At 46.5% G+C, this 19,824-nt stretch overlaps 1 protein-coding gene across 3 annotated transcripts in view; it reads right to left on the reverse strand.

Moving 5' to 3' along the window:
* The window catches only part of LOC119458302 (uncharacterized), a 104,397-nt gene that overhangs the window by 43,504 nt on the left and 41,069 nt on the right, over positions 1-19,824 (reverse strand). Inside the window, exon 6 of one of the 3 annotated variants that reach the window (XM_037720138.2) lies at positions 3,263-3,465. The exons of the other annotated variants lie outside the window; for them this stretch is intronic. Coding sequence (XP_037576066.2) covers positions 3,263-3,465 — 203 coding nt within the window. Of the gene's footprint in view, positions 1-3,262; positions 3,466-19,824 lie in introns of those variants that run through there. 3 annotated transcript variants of the gene reach the window in all.

Consider the following 19,824-nt stretch of genomic DNA (forward strand, 5'->3'; position numbering starts at 1 on the left):
GCCACGCAGGTTTCCTGAAGACGTATTCACGTATTAGGCTTCGGTACTACTGGCGTGGCATGTACCGTTATGTTCGACAGTATGTTCGGTCATGTTCCACGTGCCAGCGACGCAATACTCCTCCTCAACACGCCGCCGGCACCTTATTACCTCTGCCATTCCCTGCCCGACCATTTGACCACGTCGGCATCGACATCTACGGTCCCCCTCCCAGTACACCAGACGGGAACCGTTGGATAATCGCTGCCGTCGATCACCTCACACGGTATGCCGAAACTTCACCTCTTCCGTCGTCCACAGCAAAAGACGTTGCCACTTTCATTCTTCACAATCTCGTCCTTCGCCATGGAGCTCCTCGAGAGTTGCTGAGTGACCGCGGTCGTCTGTTCCTCTCCGACGTCATCGCAGCATTGCCTTGTGAATGCCGCGTCGTTCACCGCACCACCAGTGCCTATCACGCACAGACAAACGGGATGACAGAACGTTTTAACCGAACCCTGGGCGACATGCTTGCTATGTACGTCTCATCAGATCACTCCAATTTTGACCGAGTGCTACCTTTTCTTACGTACGCTTATAACACCGCCATTCAAAGCACAACTGGATTCTCCCCTTTCTTTCTCCTTCACGGACGCGAACATTCTTGCACCATGGACAATATTCTTTTATACCGACCCGACGCCTCCTTGTTCACGACTGTATCTCAAGCAGCTACATACGCTGAAGAATGCCGCCAACTTGCACGTTCATTCACATTACAAGACCAGTGGCGCCAGAAGCAACACCACGATGCCTCCGCTACGACTACGTGCTATTCTCCTGGCTCGCTAGTCTGGCTGCGTGCTCCGTCCACTACACCTGGCCTTTCAACGAAGCTGGTGTCGAAGTACCAGGGATCCATATCATGTACTTCAACAAAGATCTCCGGTGAACTATCTCATCGAGCCGTTAGAACCGTTTTCTGACCATCGTCGTCAAGGCCAAGAAATTGTCCACGTGCCCCGACTCAAGCAGTGCTACGATCCCTCTGTGTTTTCTTGCCCCTAGGTCGCCAGGATGGCTCCTTATTCCGCGGGGGGTAATTGTACTGAAGGCGAATGACCGTGCTTCGATGTCTGGGAAAAGAAGACGACGATGAGTGGTGGTTGTTGAGCGCTAGCTCACACCCGCCAGTAACCTGACCTGCCTTTCGAATAGCCTTCTGCAACGCCACGTCCAGGCCTGCTTGAAGACCAACGCCCCCATTTTAATGTATATATATATATATATATATATATATATACTATCTATAGGTATATTTGTTGACTTCTCTAAAGCCGTTCACCGGATAAATCACGGTACCCTTTTACAAAAGTTAGCCTATTACGGCATTCCAGGCACTGCACTGAATTTAATTACCAGTTATTTGATCAATAGGCTACAGTGTCTAAGCATAAACACAGAACAATCATCTTTGCAAAAAGTTACTTAATGTGTACCTCAAGGTAGTATATTGGGGCCGCTACTTTTTAATACTTATGTGAACATTATTAACATAAACCAGACAATCCAATATGTCATATATGCGGATGACACTTCCTTGTTTTTTACAGGTGTGGACGTAAAAGACCTTGTTTCAGCAGCAAACGCGACACTAGGTGACTTGTATGCATGGTCGACCGTAAACTCCCTACAAATCAACTGCTTAAAAACCAAAGCCGTTCTGTTTCGATCGAAGGGAACAACATACACAGCTACTTCAAAACTGCACCTAAATGATTCTGCGATTGATTTTTCTTCGACAGCTAAAGCATTGGGGATAGTTTTTCAGGAGCATATCTTATGGGATTCCCATAGTGAAATGGAAAGAAAAAAGCTAAGTAAGGCACTAGGCATGCTTAGGAGATGTCAGTCATTTCTACCGACTACTCAGCTGTTAATTATCTACAACACACTTTTTTGTTCACAGCTACGCTATGGTCTTTTGGTGTGGAGCACTGGCACCGTGCAATCTACGCAAAAAGTACTCACGCTACAAAAAAATGCATTACGTTGTGTTGCAAATGCCGAATATAACGCACATACCTTGTCTTTATTCAATAAATTTAAAGTGTTAAAATTTGATAACGTGCATGAATATTGTTTATTAGTGTCTGAAAACTGAATTTAACAAAGGAAATAATAATCTTACCTCCATAGCATGCTTGAGCGCAGCCCCTCGTCTCGACCAATTAGAGCGATTATTGGAAGGTTCCTCGATGCCGAACGATCTATGGTCTCCAAATGCTGAATCATTCACTCCCACACATACTTAACAAATTCAATTTTTCATTGGTGCGACTGCGCCTTCTTTCGCACAGGATATGTCCAATCTTTTTTACTGACATGATGTCTTTCTTGCTGTGTTTTCTTGTTGCAAAAATGCGGCATAAAATGCTGCATTTTTTCGATTTTTTTTAATTTTTTTTCCGGGAGTGCAAATTTTTCTGCATTTTCTTTTTTTTATAATTATATTCGTTATTGTGCCAATCTCACTATGTATTTTATGTGCCTATTTACTTGTTTACATGACTTTACGAATGCTGTCACTTTTCTGCCTTGTATTGCTGGGATGTGGGGCCCGTCAAGCTGCATTTATATCGCAGCTTTTTTTGCCGCATTCCACACCACACATTGCATCTTTGCTTCATGCATGAATATAAAGAAATGTAAATATTGAAACACTGTGGTGAAATAAACTTCAAACTTCAAACATTAAAACTAAAAATGACAAAATTGACATGAACAACTTCCGATACAAGCTTTTGTTGCTCTATACGTTCTACATAAAAGTGGTTTTCTGAGCATGAAAGACACCCGCGAAAACACGCAAAGTACACCGAGCGGCCAATCGCACGGCAATTTTGCGTGTGTTCGCGGGATTCTTTCACTGTTCGGAAAAACACTTTTATGTAGCACATATTCAGCAAAAAAAAAGCTGTATCGGAAGTTCTGGCTGCTCTGCAACCTCCTCGTTCACACTTTCAATCTAACTGTAATATTTGAGAAATAGAATATTTCAAACTAATTATGTAGTAAGGAGGAATTCAAAAAATAATCCATCTCCAAGCAACCGCAAACAAAATTACCTTGGTTCTGTCCAGCTACGTGGAATTTGCATAATTTTAAATCTTTGTGCATGACAGTTGGGAAATCTTGTATATAAATGTCTTTTAAAACTTTCAACGCTCGCCTGTAGTTGCATATGCATAACCATATACGGGAGCAGTTTCTAAGAAGTGATTCAACGAACTTTATTTTTGCAACGTTCGTGTTGTGGATCATACGACTGTGACTCTCCATGTTTCGCAAGGATATCCTGGCAGCTTGGATCGTAGAGACCTATTCCGTTTTTCTCGTACTTGTGGAATACTTTCAGACATTTCCTCTCAGGGGGCTTTGTGATGGAGGAATTTCTAATTCTCAGGTCATAGGTGTGATGCTTGGCTGGAAAAGATCAAGGTTATCTTAACTTTGACAAAGACAACTGCTAAAAATACTAATCTTTCACATTACCTTGAAATGAGCAGCTGCTCAAACAACATTTTTCTTGCTGGAAAACTCTTAAGCTAAAATTTCAAGAGTAAAATTTAATTCAGCATGCAAGCAATATATTCCCACTTGCCTCCGTTCATAGAAACAAGTAAAGTATTGCGAAGAAAATAACTTCTGAATGAACAACTCAGGCAAATTTGTTTTTCAGTGGTCTCCGCGAGCATTGTGTAACCCGTTGAGCCGCATGAAAAACCTACCACTCATATTTTATTGATCTTTAGTAGCCAATCGCCCTCTTGCACTGTAACAGCATTGCGAAAGTTGCATGGATTAGGCTGAAATATTTCAGACGTTATGATGTATTTTATCAAATAATCAGGGCCTTTTTGGCAGAAAAACTCGATTCAGCTTCTCAAAAGTATGCTGTAGATTGGAACTCCTGTACCAACGAGGGTTAATTTCAATAGCCAAACTAAACATTTGATAGGCCCCTTAGAGTTTGGCTGCAAAATTGAAATTTTAGTGGTCATTGTTCTTTGTTTAGCAGGTCCTTTTAGCAGCGAAGGTGTTTATTACAGCCGTAATTTCTGGTGCGTGGCAAGAGCAAGAAACTACCAAGAAAGAAAAGAAACTTTCATGCCGAGGTGGGATTCGAACCCGCGTACACCCGGTACCGAAGCGAGCGTCGTAACCGCTAGGCTATTTTTTATTGCATTGGTATAATAGTCAACCACGTAACGAGAAATTCATATTTTACAATTGTTTCATGTGTAACAAACATTCCATACGGGGCACCCGATCGGGTACACACTTCACTTTTTTTCTATTTCGAAAAATGAAATCGGAGACTCGCGAAAGTACTCTATAGCCTGCATGATCATCAACGTCTGCATGACGAACAGCCATGCGTGACGTCCAAATACTATGCAGAGCCAGTAACATAGTAATATCATATGGAAAACCATCCTCGTTATCAATCATAAGGTACCTTATTCTCTGTGTTATTCTCTGTGCATCCAAAGGGAAATCCTTCATTGAGGTCCTTTGCAGCACATCCCAGAAGAACACGCCATCCCAGCATTCCAGAAAAACGTCTTCAATCGTTTCTGATTTGTGGCGCAAGAAACAGTGGTCACCACACGGTACGAATAATCCCTTTTCGGAAAGCCATGTATTAAGTGCCGAAGGCCTGCATGCAGTTTAAAGGTGATAGTTTTCACCCCAAGACGCACGGGCATGCTTTTTGCACGTTTCAGCACTTTCCGCCATTTGCCTCCAGCGAAATGAGTCCAATACAATGGCAGTGGGAGAACAATATCGCACACATCTTTATACAATTTTTTACGGGACACTGTGCTTAAGTATTCAATCGAAAAACGGGCCTCCAGGAAGCGACACGACTCAACAGCCTCTTTAAGTTAACCCTGTAGTCGACCTTCTATTTTATTGGAAGAGATGACAAAGTTGGGCAAAGCACTGACCAGTCGTTCTTGTCAAACTGTGCGCAGAAAAGGATCCTGAACATCTCGAAGGTGTAAAAAACGATTTACAAGCTGCCTCAGAAATAAATGCGACAAACTTAAACCTCCATCACGAACACGCCGAAAAAGGTTCCTCCGACTTGTACGTTCCCATGTTGATCCCCATATAAATACGACAAAAACTCGATGAAGTCTTTGAATATTCGTTCGAGAACAGTAGAGCACTTAAGCACATACCACAATTTAATATAGAAAAACGAATTGCAAACCGTAGCACGAGCAAAGATAGATAAATCTCGGCTTTTTCTCGTATTTCATCTGTGTGTCTCCGACAATAGGGATCACTCTCGGTGTAATGTTCTAAGCATAGTGTTTCTGACTATATTACCTAGAGGGAAAACTGGCGCTGCTTCGCTGTGGTATTCATGGGAATGCCGGTATATTGTGACTTCGGATTGGCATCGTTCTTGGAGAGCCAGAACGCCTTGAAGACACGCCTGGCTAGCACCATTCCGTCTGTCACAATGATTCATTTCCTGCTAAAACAGCACGTACAAAACTACTGTAGCTTTATTATTACACAAAAACATGTTTTGTTTAATTTTGAGGACTTACTATTGGATGCACAATTAGGTGAAATGTAAAAAGTATCAGCAGGCCGCTTAAGTTGGAGGACAGATGGCGAAATTATCGCTCGCTTTGGAACAACTTGTCGTTTGTTCTTGCTTTTCTTCGCTTGTTTTTGCATTGTAGGTGAGTAAACTTTATTGAGAGATGTAATATGGGTGAGTGAAAGCCTTTTATGTAGATTTTACTTTAGGAACGCATTATTTGTGTAGCCATATCTACGTTGTAGACGAAGCCTCGTTCAACACCAGGCAACAGAAGCCTCGCTGACACATCCCGTCATTCCCATGAGGGCACGGCGCCCTTTAAGAAACTCGCATAGACGGTGGCACCAGTTTACCCTCTAGGTGTTATAGTGGGAAACTCTATGGTTTTAAGGGTACGCCTAAATATTTAACTGGGGTTGTTACCCACTGCACATTTAGAATAAACTGTGGCGTGAGGTCCCAATCCCCGTGCCAATAACCAATACATTTTCCCCAATTGACTGCACTACTGCTTACCCCAAAAAAGCATTTTACAATGGCCATAACCTCCGCTATACTCCGTTCGTTCGAGATTTGAACAAAAAACAGCTGTATCGTCTGCATAGACCAAAACGCGTACTTCAGAGGCATGTAGCCTGAATCCACTAATTGTACTGTGGTTTATAATACTTAGACAAAATCTTTCAATAAACATGAAAAAAAGAAGAGGGGAAATAGCACATCCTTGGCGAACTGAGCGCCGCACTTGGATGCGATTTCGAACTTCTTTGTTAACAACGAGCCTAGTACTAAAACCACTGTACGCCATGCGAACAGCTTCTGTTATTACTGTACCAACATTTGCATGCTCTAAGGCAGTTATAAGCAAGTCATGTGGCACGTGGTCAAAGGCCTTCTCAATCTCAATAGGGAGCATTGCCACTGCACCCTTCATGACGTGGCAACACTCTAATACACACCTCGCTTTGTGAATGCTGGTAAAGATGTTTCTCCCCGTTATTGCACATGTTTTATGTGGGGCCATTATTTGTTTTATTACACTTTGGAACCTTCTAGCCACTATTTTGATAAAAATTTTGTAATCTACATTATTTAGATTGATAGGACGATAAGCTGATACGTGCCGAAGTTTGATAGAATCGTTCGTTTTAGGAATAAAAATAGTATGGGAAGTGAGAAATGATGGAGGCAGAGATTTAAACTCAAAGGTTTCGTTAATAAAGTGCCCCAACATGTCAGATATTTCACGCTTGAAGGTCTCATACAAAGCCGCGCTTAGCCCGTCAGGGCCAGGATACTTCCCGGGATTTAGGTCTTTGATTGTTTTCTCTACCTCTCCAAACGATATTGAAAGTTCCAATCTATCCTTTGTTTCGTCATCGAATTGTGGCATGAAGGTCAAAAATTCCTTTTTGAAGTGGTCGCCATCTACCTTACTTAATGAAAATAGAGCACTGTAATACTCGTAACAGGCTTTCTCAATCTCCTTTTTGGCGCCTGTCAAGGCACCAGTGTATGTTATATCTGCAATTATATTACGGTGCCCGTAACTTTTTTCCGTCCCAAGTGTACGCTTTGTAGGCCTTTCAGCCATTACCGTTTTCACTGCTCACGCTCTTATAATTGCACCGCGAAATCTTTCCATGTCTAACAACTCCAATTTTTCTTTTACCACACGGATATCTCCCTTAAAGGTTCCAGGCGTTAGACACTCCTCTTTGACAAGAGTTTGCAAGTTCGAACGTAGCAGTTTCTCATGTATTCGTTCTTCATGTTTAAGTATGCTGCTCCTTTCTATAGCTTTCATTTTAATTTTTTTTTTGCTTAAAAGTTTCCCATTTCGGCCCAACTTGTGAGTTAATGTCACGGTACAGTTCTTGTATGCCCTCATTTACTGATGTTTTGAAAACATCCTCATCAAGTATTTTATTATTAATTTTCCATGAATCCCAGTTAGACTTTCCCTTTTTTGCTGCAAACGCTAAACATCACGAAGCAGCGGTGAGTGAAGGATAGAGGGGTTACGCAATAATCCTTACACAGAGGTACAATATCCAGCGACACATATGCATGATCTAAGCGTGCGTGACTAGAACCTTGAAAATTACCACTGCTAATACATTGTCCAACATCTTCAAGAGCGAAGTCATTGATGATATTCAATAACTTTATCGGGCTAGTCTCACGATGTGGCGTAGTACTCGTTTTGTCTCGTGATGAGCGTACACAATTAAAGTCACCGAGACGGCTGAGTATACCATCAGGGTTACAGTACTCACTAATGCCACAGAAAAAAATCTAAACGCTGTGCAACGTCAGTTGGAGCATAAAAACAAAACCATGCGCCATTCATGGCCGGCAAAAACAAAGTCACAAACTGCGAAGCGGCCCCATGGACAGCTTGTAACCTACTGCATAACAACCTTCTGTCCTGTCAGGCTTCCTGTCCTTCGACTGGAGCATTTCTGTTCCGGTGGTTCCCATGGAATTCAGCAGCAACCCGCCTGCTCCTGCTTTCGACGGATGTGTCGCCGAAGAAATCTCGACTACACAAGTGCCTTGCCTGAGTTCTCAGGCTTTACCTTTCGGGCCAACTTCTGGCTTGCATCCCCAGTACGCGTGCACTTCGCTGCATTCCAGACTGGAACATCAGTGCGCAGCCGCAACGCTATCAACACTGCCTGTGGCGGGACAGATAAACCTCGGCGCTGCGAAATCACTCGTCAGTGGGCATGGAAGCACGTACGGAATGAAGGGCTTACGCACTTTTCCGCTCTTCTTGCAGTTCTTTGGTTTCCTGTCCTTCGACTGGAGCATTTCTGTTCCGGTGGTTCCCATGGAATTCAGCAGCAACCCGCCTGCTCCTGCTTTCGACGGATGTGTCGCCGAAGAAATCTCGACTACACAAGTGCCTTGCCTGAGTTCTCAGGCTTTACCTTTCGGGCCAACTTCTGGCTTGCCTCACCAGTACGCGTGCACTTCGCTGCATTCCAGACTGGAACATCAGTGCGCAGCCGCAACGCTATCAACACTGCCTGTGGCGGGACAGATAAACCTCGGCGCTGCGAAATCACTCGTCAGTGGGCATGGAAGCAAGTACGGAATGAAGGGCTTACGCACTTTTCCGCTCTTCTTGCAGGTTGGTAATCGTTTCCATATTACCTACGCTTGTTTTAAGTCTAACAATGCTTTCATTGTCGTGCTTCCATGCCCAGAAGCCATTATTGCACCGTTCTGTTCATTATTGCGTATGTTATGTGGCGATGTAGAAAGTAACCCTGGTCCCCCCTAAGGAACAACCAGAACCTTTAAGTGAAATTCTGAGAACCATGAAAGATCTAAATCAGAGGACCATTAGAATGGAAGATGTACAAAAAAAGATTTCTGACGCGACTGTTGAGCTTAAAACTGAGCATAAAACAGTCGCTACAGCGATCTCTGACATCAGTGAAAGGCTTGAAAAAGTTGAAAGCCAGACGGCAAACATTGATCATTGGCAGAGCGAAGTGAATGAATTACGCGATACAGTGCAAAATTTCGCGAAAGTGTCAAGTGACTTGCGTGTGCGGCTTGACGATGCAGAAGACCGCTCCCGCCGCGAAAATCTTGTGTTCTATGGAATACAGGATGAAGCCTCAGAGAACGCTTCCCAGTCCGAGAAAAAAGTGTTAGAAATCATTAATGAAACGCTAAATCTTAACATAACCAGTGACAACATTGCAAGAGCTCACAGGATTGGTCGTTTTTCCGCTGGTAAAAAGCGTCCCTTGATTGTTAACTTTGCCGCCTATAAAACAAAGGAACAAATCCTCCAGAAACGCCCGGCATTCAAAGAAACGTCTGTGTTCATAAGTGAAGACTTCTGCCCTGCGACACGATTTTCCAGGAAGAAACTGGCCGAGTTTGGCAAAAGCCTTCAGGTTCCTTATCAGTTGCGATATAAGAAACTGTTTGCTGGAGGAAAATTGTATTATTACAACGTGGACGATGATTCCGTTCAAGAAATCGGTCTATCAAATAACCACGAAAGCGAACAGTCTGCCCCTCTCCTTCGATCTAGACGTTTGGTGCAGACAAAAAAGCGATAGGGAAGCGTTAGGGGTTGCGGCTCAAAGAAAGCATGCAAGACTAACTTAGCTGTACTATTTACTAACATACGCAGTCTACAGCCAAAAAGAGACGAATTATGTAGTCTAATCGATGACTGTAACGCTGATATCATAGCCATTACTGAAACATGGCTGTCCGCCAAGGTGTCCAACACTGAATTGCTACACTGCCATAGAAAATATCAAATCTATCGCAATGACCACACTAACTCCATTGGCGGTGGTGTGTTGCTTGCAATTAATGAAAACCTAAGTAGTTTTGCTATTCCCATTACTAGTGATTTGGAGGCAGTATGGTGTTGTTTGTGCACGAACTTTAAAAAGATTATTATCGGTGTTTGTTACCGCGCGCCATCGACCAGTGCATCATTTAGTGAAAGCCTTCACGACTGTTTAACCAAGTTACGGTACAATATCCTGGTGCTGAACTACTACTTATGGGTGATTTTAACTTTCCCAACATTGTTTGGTCGGCCATGTGCCCATTTTCGAATCCCTCATCAACCGAGTCTAATAATTTTTTATCTCTTTGTGCTGACTTCAATCTATCACAGATAGTTGTCTTGCCCACACGTGTCACACGAAACTCATCGTCACTTTTAGATCTTGTTCTGATGTCAGTGAATGACACCGTCCCTTCAGTCACCCACTTACCTGGCCTTAGCGACCATGAAATTTTGACCTTCAACCTAGTTATTACACATCCAAAAACATGCAAACGGTTCAAAACTATTAGAGATTATGGGAAAGCTAACTATATTGCTATTAATGAGGAACTTGCATTATTTCTGGATTCTTTTCTACCTGGCGCATTCCAGCGATCAGTACACATCAATTGGAATATGTTTAAAACTACAGTTTCAAAACTAATTCAGAAATATGTACCTATTAGACGTATATTCTCCAGTAATAACGCACCTTGGTACAATAGGCACATAAACCGTCTTGCTAACAAAAAGAAACGTTTCTTTCGAAGAGCAAAAACTTCTCAAAAGACATCTCATTGGGTATCGTACAAAACAGTCGCCTCAACGTACCTTTCTGCTTTGAAATGTACCAAATATTCATTTTTCAACACCACTCTTCCAAAAATGCTGAAAACCAACCCAAAAAGCTTTTGGAATGCGTTAAAAAACAACAATGACCATAAGTTAGCATTATCCTATCCATCTGGTGAACCCGTGCCACCATCCCTGACTGCCTCTGTATTGAATGATGCCTTCGTTCAATCATTTTCATCTGCGAAATCGATTGCGACGCCTAACCTTCCACGATTCAGTTACCTTCCCATGGATCCGATAGTTTTTGATTCAGCTGGAATCGCAAAAATAATCGACAAACTAAAACTAAGTTCCACTTGTGGAACAGATCAGATTAATACAAAATTCCTCAAAAACACGAAAGAGTGCTGTTCAATTATTCTAGAGTGCCTTTTTTCGCAATCGTATGACTCTTGTACTTTACCAGGTGACTGGAAAATAGGTAAAATTGTGCCAATTTTCAAATCAGGTAAACGAAATAGCCCGGTAAACTTTCGACCTATTTCACTCACGTCAGTTCCATGTAAGATTTTTGAACATATCATTTTCACACATCTTGTCAACTATCTAGAGGATAACAGTTTTTTCTCGACTTCGCAACATGGCTTCCGTAAGTTTTTCTCGTGTGAAACCCAACTTATCACCTTCACAAACAACTTACATGAGTATATTGACTCCGTATTTTTTGTCGATTGTATTTTTTTAGATTTCGCCAATGCTTTTGATAAGGTTAATCACTCCTTACTGTTACATAAACTAAATGCGTAAAATGTTGAGCCGCAAGTACTTGATTGGATTCGCGAATTTCTTTCCTGTCGTGTCCAGTATGTTACAGCTAACGGCTCCGATTCTCCATTGGCTCCAGTCGGTTCCGGCGTACCCCAAGGGTCAGTCCTTGGGCCCCTTTTATTTGTCATTTATACTCATGATCTAACTGCAAATATTTCTTCCCAAGCTTGTTTATTCGCCGACGACTGTGTCATTTACCGGAAAATAGCCAACGCTTCCGACGTAACATCACTTCAGAACGATCTAAATATTGTAACAGAGTGGTGCCACACGTGGCATATGGAATTAAACGTTGCTAAATGCAAAAGCATGCGCGTAACTAGGCGTGATGTTATCTCTGCGTCCTACTTTCTTAACAACAACTCCCTGCAAACCACAGCTTCCTATCGCTATCTTGGTGTTTACATATGCAGTGACTTATCATGGAAACATCACGTTGATTATTTAATAGCTAAAGCGAACCAAACTTTAGGTTACTTAAAAAGAAACTTTTACCTTGCCCCGCTGTCACTAAAACTGTTACTTTATACAACTTACGTTCGGCCCCAGCTAGAATACGCCTCGTCTGTGTGGGATCCGCATCACTCTACATTGATACAAGGCATAGAGGCAGTGCAAAATCGCTCCGCTCGCTTTATTTCAGCTAATTACAATCGCAGTGCCAGCGTCACAGAAATGAAAGCTACTCTTGGTCTTCCTTCCCTGGCCAACCGTAGAAAGCAGTCACGCATTTGTCTCTTTCACAAAATGTACTACCACAATCCCACTCTTCGATCCTTGTTCATCCTACCAGCGCCATTTCGCTCACACCGTTTTGATCATCCCCATAAGGTTAAGATACCGTATTTTTCAACTACTGCAGGCTCGCAATCTTTTGTCCCTAGAACCGCAAGAGACTGGAATCACTTACCTGCCTTCATAACGGACATGGCTGATTCAACTGCCTTTAAATATGCCCTATCAAGCTTATTGTAGTACCACACATTACGTTCTTGTGTGCTTTATGTCAGTATGTAATTATTCGGTCTAATACTTCGTATATGCTGTATATGTTTTGTATAATTATGTGCAATGCTTCTACCTTTATGTTATCCTTGTTATTATTTTTTGTGTTCACTTTTACTTTGTATGCCCCTCCCCTCTGTAATGTATTTATACCCTGAGGGTACTGAAAATAAATAAATAAATAAATCCCTAAGCAACTACGCACAAGCAAGACACACCCTCCTGACGTCCCAATCGCATGACTGACGCACACATTGAAATGCGCCGAGAACGGGCATACCATGCCGTTGGTCAGGCCCTTGCCTTGAAATTTTGTTTCCTGCACTGCGATTATATCCAATTCTTGTTCTATCGATACAACTGATTTTGCCTTCTTTTACTCGCTAATCAATCGATAATAATTGTTCCTACGCGCAGGGACCTTTCAGGCGACACAATTTTCCGGCCGGACGAGACCTCCGGCAAGACGCCCTGATTACCGATCCCGGCGCTTTGTGCAGTCTCCATAGTGGCGTCTAAGAGTTCACCTCTTTGCAGCCCCTTCTCAGGGACGACGCGCGCGTCCGAACGGCACTGCAAAGTTTCTTCTTCACCCCATTCGCTTCCAGCGAAGCTTCGCCCTGCCTCAGACGCTACTCCTGCGACACCACAACCACGTAGCCATGGCGACGCTTTGCCGGGGTTGCCTCAGCGTCCATCATTCCCACAGCACTTTCGTCGACTGCTGGCATTATGCTGGCTGCCTGCTGCGTTTGAGAGACGCTGGTCGCTTCCGTGGACCCTCTCGTGGAGCCCTGATCCTGGAGCATCGGACCAACGCCGACCGCGTTCGTTGTAGCAGTGTCTTTGTGCTCACCGACGCTGGAAACCGTCATAGCCGGCACCTGCAGCCTGGGGACGCTGTCTTCCTTGTCTTCTCCCTGATCGGTTCCGCTCTTGTCAGCTGTCGCGGGTGCTACAGCTTGCTTTGCCTCCTCCTCGTTCATGACAAGCTCACTTTGGCCGACAAACGTAGATCTGCCCACGGCTTTGGCGTAGCTGCGAGTACATGGCCAAACGCATGAGATTCGGCGCACTTCGGTACCCTGCAATCTCGCCACATATTATCCGTGTGCTTGCAACGAAGGCACCTAGGGGCTCAACCTGGCGCCACAATGACCAGTGTGCCACTGCCATGACACATCTGGTGCGATATGTGGTCCAGATGTGATACCCTCCTTAAAAACAAACGCACAAGCTTTATCAGAGAGTCAGCACATTCGAAGCCTTCCGCTTTCCACCGGTCACCTCCTTCACTTCACCGCATTCACTGAATGTCCTCCGAATGTTATCGTTTGTGACATCCAAAGCCACCCAATGCAAATTCAGACGCACCTCTTGCCTGTTGGGATAGATGACGATGCAAAGATGATCCTTGACGACCAACCTTCCTGCTTGTATAAGCTTATTTTTAGCTTGATCCGTCCGCAGGTTAACGAGCCTACCAGATGGTGCCTGGTAGCCTACCAGATAGGTGCCTACCAGATGTCCCAGTCGTGGGACATCTGGTAGGCACCTATAACAGCAACGTCCTTGATGACGCCGGCGTCTTGCAAGGGCTTTCGAAAGTCTTCGATGCGATAGGATGGCCTGAGATGTCGCAGTTCAGCATGACTGCACTCTTCATAGCTTCACCTGATGAAACGTTGGGCAGAATAATCCTGTAGTCCTTGGGCACGGAAAACGACGGGCTACCACGGCCGTTGACAACCACTGTCGCAGCTTGCTCGGAGCCAACCATCCTGCGTCCGCACGCGTCGGTGACCGGGAGCAGAATCACTAGGCTATGCAGCCACACTGGCAGAGCATGCATTTATGCGAACCATATGATTGCGTAATACCATATGATTGCGTAATAAACAAGCGCTTTAGGAGAGGAGACGGCGGAGGAAAGAGTAGATGGCGGTACTTTTCTTATATAGGGACTTTAGCATAACGCTGCTTGCAAGACCGCCGCCGAGTTCCAATGCCCACACCGAGAGAGAGAGAGAGAGAGATTGTGGGCGCCTCTTCCTCTTCACAACCAGAATCTGTGTCTCTCGCGGTGTCGGCATTTGAACGCGGCGGCGGTGTAGCAAGCTGTGCTATGCAACGTGCAGTGACGGTCTTAAGTGCGAGATGCGCGCAAAAAATTATCATCATAATGAGTAATAAGATGAAAAGTTCGCGCGCACTTCCGAAAAATGATGGCCTACGATCGCCCAGCTTCGCTGTTTCAAGCGTTGCGAGGCCGAGTACAAGGTTAAGCCTTTTTTTTGCTATTCATATATGTCACACATTATTTTGGCAACTAACATTGAAGAGGTTTGGTGTTGCTTCCCTTACCCACGGGGTGCTAATCAACGTTACTACATTACCTCTTTCAGTTTGCAAACTCCAGCACCGCGGATGTCACCCTTCCCTGTACCGCCGAGCGGGGGCGCACTCGTCGCCGTTTGGCCGGTTTGACGGAGGTAACGGAGGTGTCGGCCGGTGTCGGCGGTGCCTACGGCATATTGGCCGCCATGCTGGCGTGGTAAACGCTGGCGTGGTCTTGCACCGGGTGTTTTTTTTTTTTTTTGCCTTCAACAGATCAAGTAACATTGTGTTCAACTTAGTTGCGTAGTAATCGCAATCCCTCTGAATCCCAGCGAGATCTATCGACGCAGCTCGAGCGGCGTGTGCTCCCGCTGCAGCTTGTGACAAGAATGCGCTGTTTCTCCCGAGATTTTAACCATCGATTAGAATGCAAGAAAAGTATGGCTGTAACAAACTAAAAAGCGAATCTTTTGTAACTTTGGGTTTTGAAATGTGATTCCCAGTTGATGTTTGTTGCATTGTTCAAAAACTTGACAGTCACTTTAGCATACGCTAAAGAGAATGAATGCGAAAGCGTGCGCGCTCACGAGAAATTCATTACATATCTAATGACGAAGTTAGCACAAGCGTCGCTGTGGTCGCATGGCTCCTGAAGTGAGGAAGAGAAAGACGAAAGGATCGCTGTCGCTGGTTTTGTCTCGCGCTGGCGTTTGGCTGGAACTGCTCGGGTGCTCTTTGCGCTGGACCTAACGGGATTAAACGCCAATAAACCCCATATCATTTGGTGGAGGTGCTGGGTATCCTAACTATCCTAACAACTCACCCTGGAACGCCACAGCCGCACTCTGCCCTCCGCTACCCCTACGACCATGCCAGACGACGCCGGTGAACGACCCACTACGTCAACTGTACAAGTCACCTGCGGGGCCGTTCGTGAACAAGACCCGACTGTGTTCAGTGGCACCGCTGATACCGACGTCGACGACTGGCTTTCGTCGTACGAACGGGTGAGCAGCCACAACAAATGAGACGATCGGACAAAGCTCACCAAGGTTATTTTTTATCTTGCGGATGTCGCCCACCTCTGGTTCCACAACCATGCAGCAACTATTGCGACATGGAATGACTTTAAGACTGCATTCGCGGAGGTATTTGGCCGTTCTGCGGTGCGAAAGCTTCGCGCTGAACAGCGCCTTCGCCACCGAGCGCAACAGCCGGGCGAGACTTTCACAAGTTACATCGAGGACGTGATAGATCTCTGCAACCGCGTGAGCCGAACGATGACTGAGGAAGATAAGAAGAAAGAAATCCTCAAGGGCATTGATGACGACGCTTTTCCTACCATCGTTCCACCGTTGCAGCCGTAGTCACATATTGCCAAAGCTTCGATGAATTACGCCGGCAACGAGCACTCGCCTGCCAAACTGTTCCTCAAGTGGCCTCCATTTCCAGTTTGATGACTGCTCACGGACAGGCTGATGACGGGTCTCTGCTGCCTCATATTAAAGCCTTCATTCGTGAAGAGGTGGCCCGCCAGCTCTCGCTGCTCCCTCTCACCCAGGAGTCTGTCCAACCTTTGTCCTCGGCCGTGCAGCAGGCCATCCGCGAGCAGGTTGCAGAGGCCCTTCCACCAGTCCAACAGATTGCTGCACCAGCTCAGATTGCTGCACCTTTGACGTACGCTGAAGTCGTGTCGCGTCCTAGACCAACCACACTCCCCTACTCGGCGCCGCCACCGCGCCCAGCCCTTCTCCCTGTCCCTCAAATGCCCCGTCAGTACTTCCTTCCGGCCGCAAGATCCATGGCGCACGTGGGGCAATCGGCTGATATGCTTCTCGTGCGGTATCGCGGGACATTTGGCGCACATTTGTCGCCGTCGCCTGCCGCGTCAGGACGTCGTCGTTGAGCCACAGGTACCTGCATCCCACCAGCATGCTGATTCGAACCCATCGCCGAACTTCTGGACCGGTCGTCAGAACTTCAGCCCCCGTCGTTCACCATCACCGCGTCGCCGTTCCATATCGCCGATGCGTCGTCTCCCGCCTTCCAAAGAGGGAAACTAAATTCTGCAGCTTCGGAGGCAAGAGCTGCACGCTTGTCGAAATGCCCAAGACCTCCGCTATCACTGCAAAACATTATAGAAATACAGGTTGAAGGAGCCGCTACATTCGCACTCATCGACACGGGCGCTGCGGTTTCCGTCATATGTGAGACTCTTTGCCGGAAGATTAGGAAGGTCACCACATCACTTTCTGGCCTTGTACTTCGTACTGCCGCCAGGGAGCCCATCGAACCTTCAGCCGCATGCACCGCTAGGATCGTTATTCAGGACGTAGTTTACAGAATTGAGTTCCTTGTTCTGCCTTCCTGCTCCCATGATGTCATCCTGGGATGGGACTCTGTCGCGCCACCGTGCCGAAGTTGCTCTGTCTGTCGTTAACACCACTCTGCCTGCCGCCTCTCCGCCCCCTTAAGATTATTGTCCCCGCCGATACTGATCTGCCACCAAGCACTTCAACACCAGTCGCTTTGTTGTGTCCATCGGCGCCCGACGCCTTGGTACTGTTCACGCCTTCATCTGTTTTTCTTCTCCACAAATCTCTACCACTTTCATTCGCCGTTCTTGACGTAGCCGCTGGTACAACAATTATGCTCGTGGACAACCCGTTCCAATACCCGCTGACTCTGCTTCGCGACGAGTGCCTCGGCTGTGTCGAACCTATTGACATGTCTGAGTGTTAGGACGTGCCTGGCTCCTCTTCTGGCCTTTCGCCCGACGCCATGACACCATTTCCGAAGAGCTCCCGATTGGCTACCGAAGTCATTGATTCATGCGTTGACGCCAACCTTTCCCTCGAGCACCACGAGCAACTCCTGTCTCTCCTAGATACTTTCCGTTCTTCGTTCGACTGTACGGAACACGCCTTGGGTCGTACGAACAGTGTTTCCCACCACATCGACACCGGGTCCCACTCTCCCCTCAGACAACGCCCCTATCGCGTTTCAGCGGCGGAGCGTCGTATAATCAACGACCAAGTGAATGACATGCTCGAGCGTGGTGTCGTTCAACCATCCCAGAATCCGTGGTCTTCTCCAGTTGTGCTAGTGCGAACAAAAGATGGTTATATTCGTTTCTGTGTCGATTACCGCCGCCTAAACAAAGTCACACGAAAGGACGTCTACCCTTTACCCCGAATTGACGATGCACTCGATGGTTTACAAGGCGCTGAGTACTTCTCGTCATTGGACCTACGCTCTGGCTACTGGCAGGTTCCCATGGCCGAATGCGATGGACCGAAGACAGCTTTTGTCACTCATGATGGGCTATATGAATTTACCGTCATGCCATTCGGGCTATGTAATGCGCCCGCAACTTTCGAGCGCATGATGGATAACATACTTCGCGGTCTCAAATGGAACATTTGCCTATGCTACCTGGATGACATCGTCGTGTTTTCTTCAGACTTCTCGACGCACCTTTCACGTCTCCACCAAGTTTTGACATGTCTTAAGAACGCTGGTCTTCAGCTGAATATCAAAAAGTGTCGCTTTGCAGCTCGCACCTTGACTATCTTGGGCCACATTGTGTCCAAAGACGGCGTCCTCCTGATCCTGCGAAACTTCGAGCTGTCGCCGACTTCCCTCAGCCGACGTCACTGAAGACCCTCCGGAGCTTCATCGGCCTTTGTTCTTATTTTCGTCGCTTTGTGCGCAATTTTGCAACCGTTATCGCACCTTTGACGCGAGTTCTCACCGTTGGCACCGACATGTCTCACTGGTCTCGTGAATGTGATGACGCATTCCAGACGCTACGCCAGCTGCTCACAGCTCCTCCGATTCTCCGGCACTACAATCCCCGGGCGCCTACGGAGGTGCACACTGATGCAAGCGGCGTTGGCTTTGGTGCAGTGCTCGCGCAACGGAAGCCTGGCTGTCACGAGTATGTTGTCGGCTACGCAAGCCGAACCCTCACAAAGGCCGAGACCAACTATTCAACCACTGAGAAAGAGTGCCTGGCTATAGTCTGGGCTCTTGCCAAGTTCCCACCCTACCTTTATGGCCGCCCGTTTTATGTCGTCACGGACCACCACGCTCTTTGCTGGTTGTCGACTTTGAAAGATCCCTCGGGCCGCCTCGGTCGGTGGGCCCTCCGGCTTCAAGAGTATGATATCCAAGTGCTGTACAGGTCTGGCCGCAAGCATTCTGACGCGGACGCCCTTTCTCGCCCTCCTCTACCCCCCGATACAGCGTCTCTCTCGGCACACTACACCGCTATCTCAGCGCTCAACGTCGAGTCCATGCATTCGGAGCAACGGAAGGATCCTTGGATGCCCAACAGTGATGCCCCCTCACTGTTGCCCTTCTCGACCTTCTGTCGGATTCCACCGCCAATCCGCCCTCCCGCGCGCTCCGCCGTCAAGCCTCTCATTTTACCGTGCGAGACAACCTGCTCTACCGCCGCAACTATATACCGGGTGGTCGCAAGTGGCTTCTCGTAATACCTTGTCACATGCGCTCCGACATCTGCGCTGCTTTTCATGCCGACCCACAGAGTGCTCACGCAGGCGTGCTGAAAACTTACGCAAGGTTGCGCCAACGCTTCTACTGGCGCGGTATGTACAGCTTTGTCTTAAAGTATATCCGTGCTTGCGAAGCATGCCAACAACGCAAGATTTCTCCGCAACGCTCGACCGGCGCTCTTCAGCCTTTACCTTGCCCCGCGCGGCCTTTCGATCGGGTCGGCATCGACCTTTACGGCCCTCTGCCATGCACTACGTCTGGAAGCCGGTGGATAATCGTTGGTGTTGACCATCTCAACCGATATGCTGAGACTGCCGCCTTTCCTGCCGCTACAGCACGTGAGGTTGCTTTCTTCATCCTGCGCAATTTCGTGCTTCGACATGGCGCTCCTCGAGAACTCCTCAGTGACAGAGGA

The sequence above is a fragment of the Dermacentor silvarum genome, chromosome 7 (genome assembly GCF_013339745.2).
Source record: "Dermacentor silvarum isolate Dsil-2018 chromosome 7, BIME_Dsil_1.4, whole genome shotgun sequence".
Classification (NCBI taxonomy): domain Eukaryota; kingdom Metazoa; phylum Arthropoda; class Arachnida; order Ixodida; family Ixodidae; genus Dermacentor; species Dermacentor silvarum.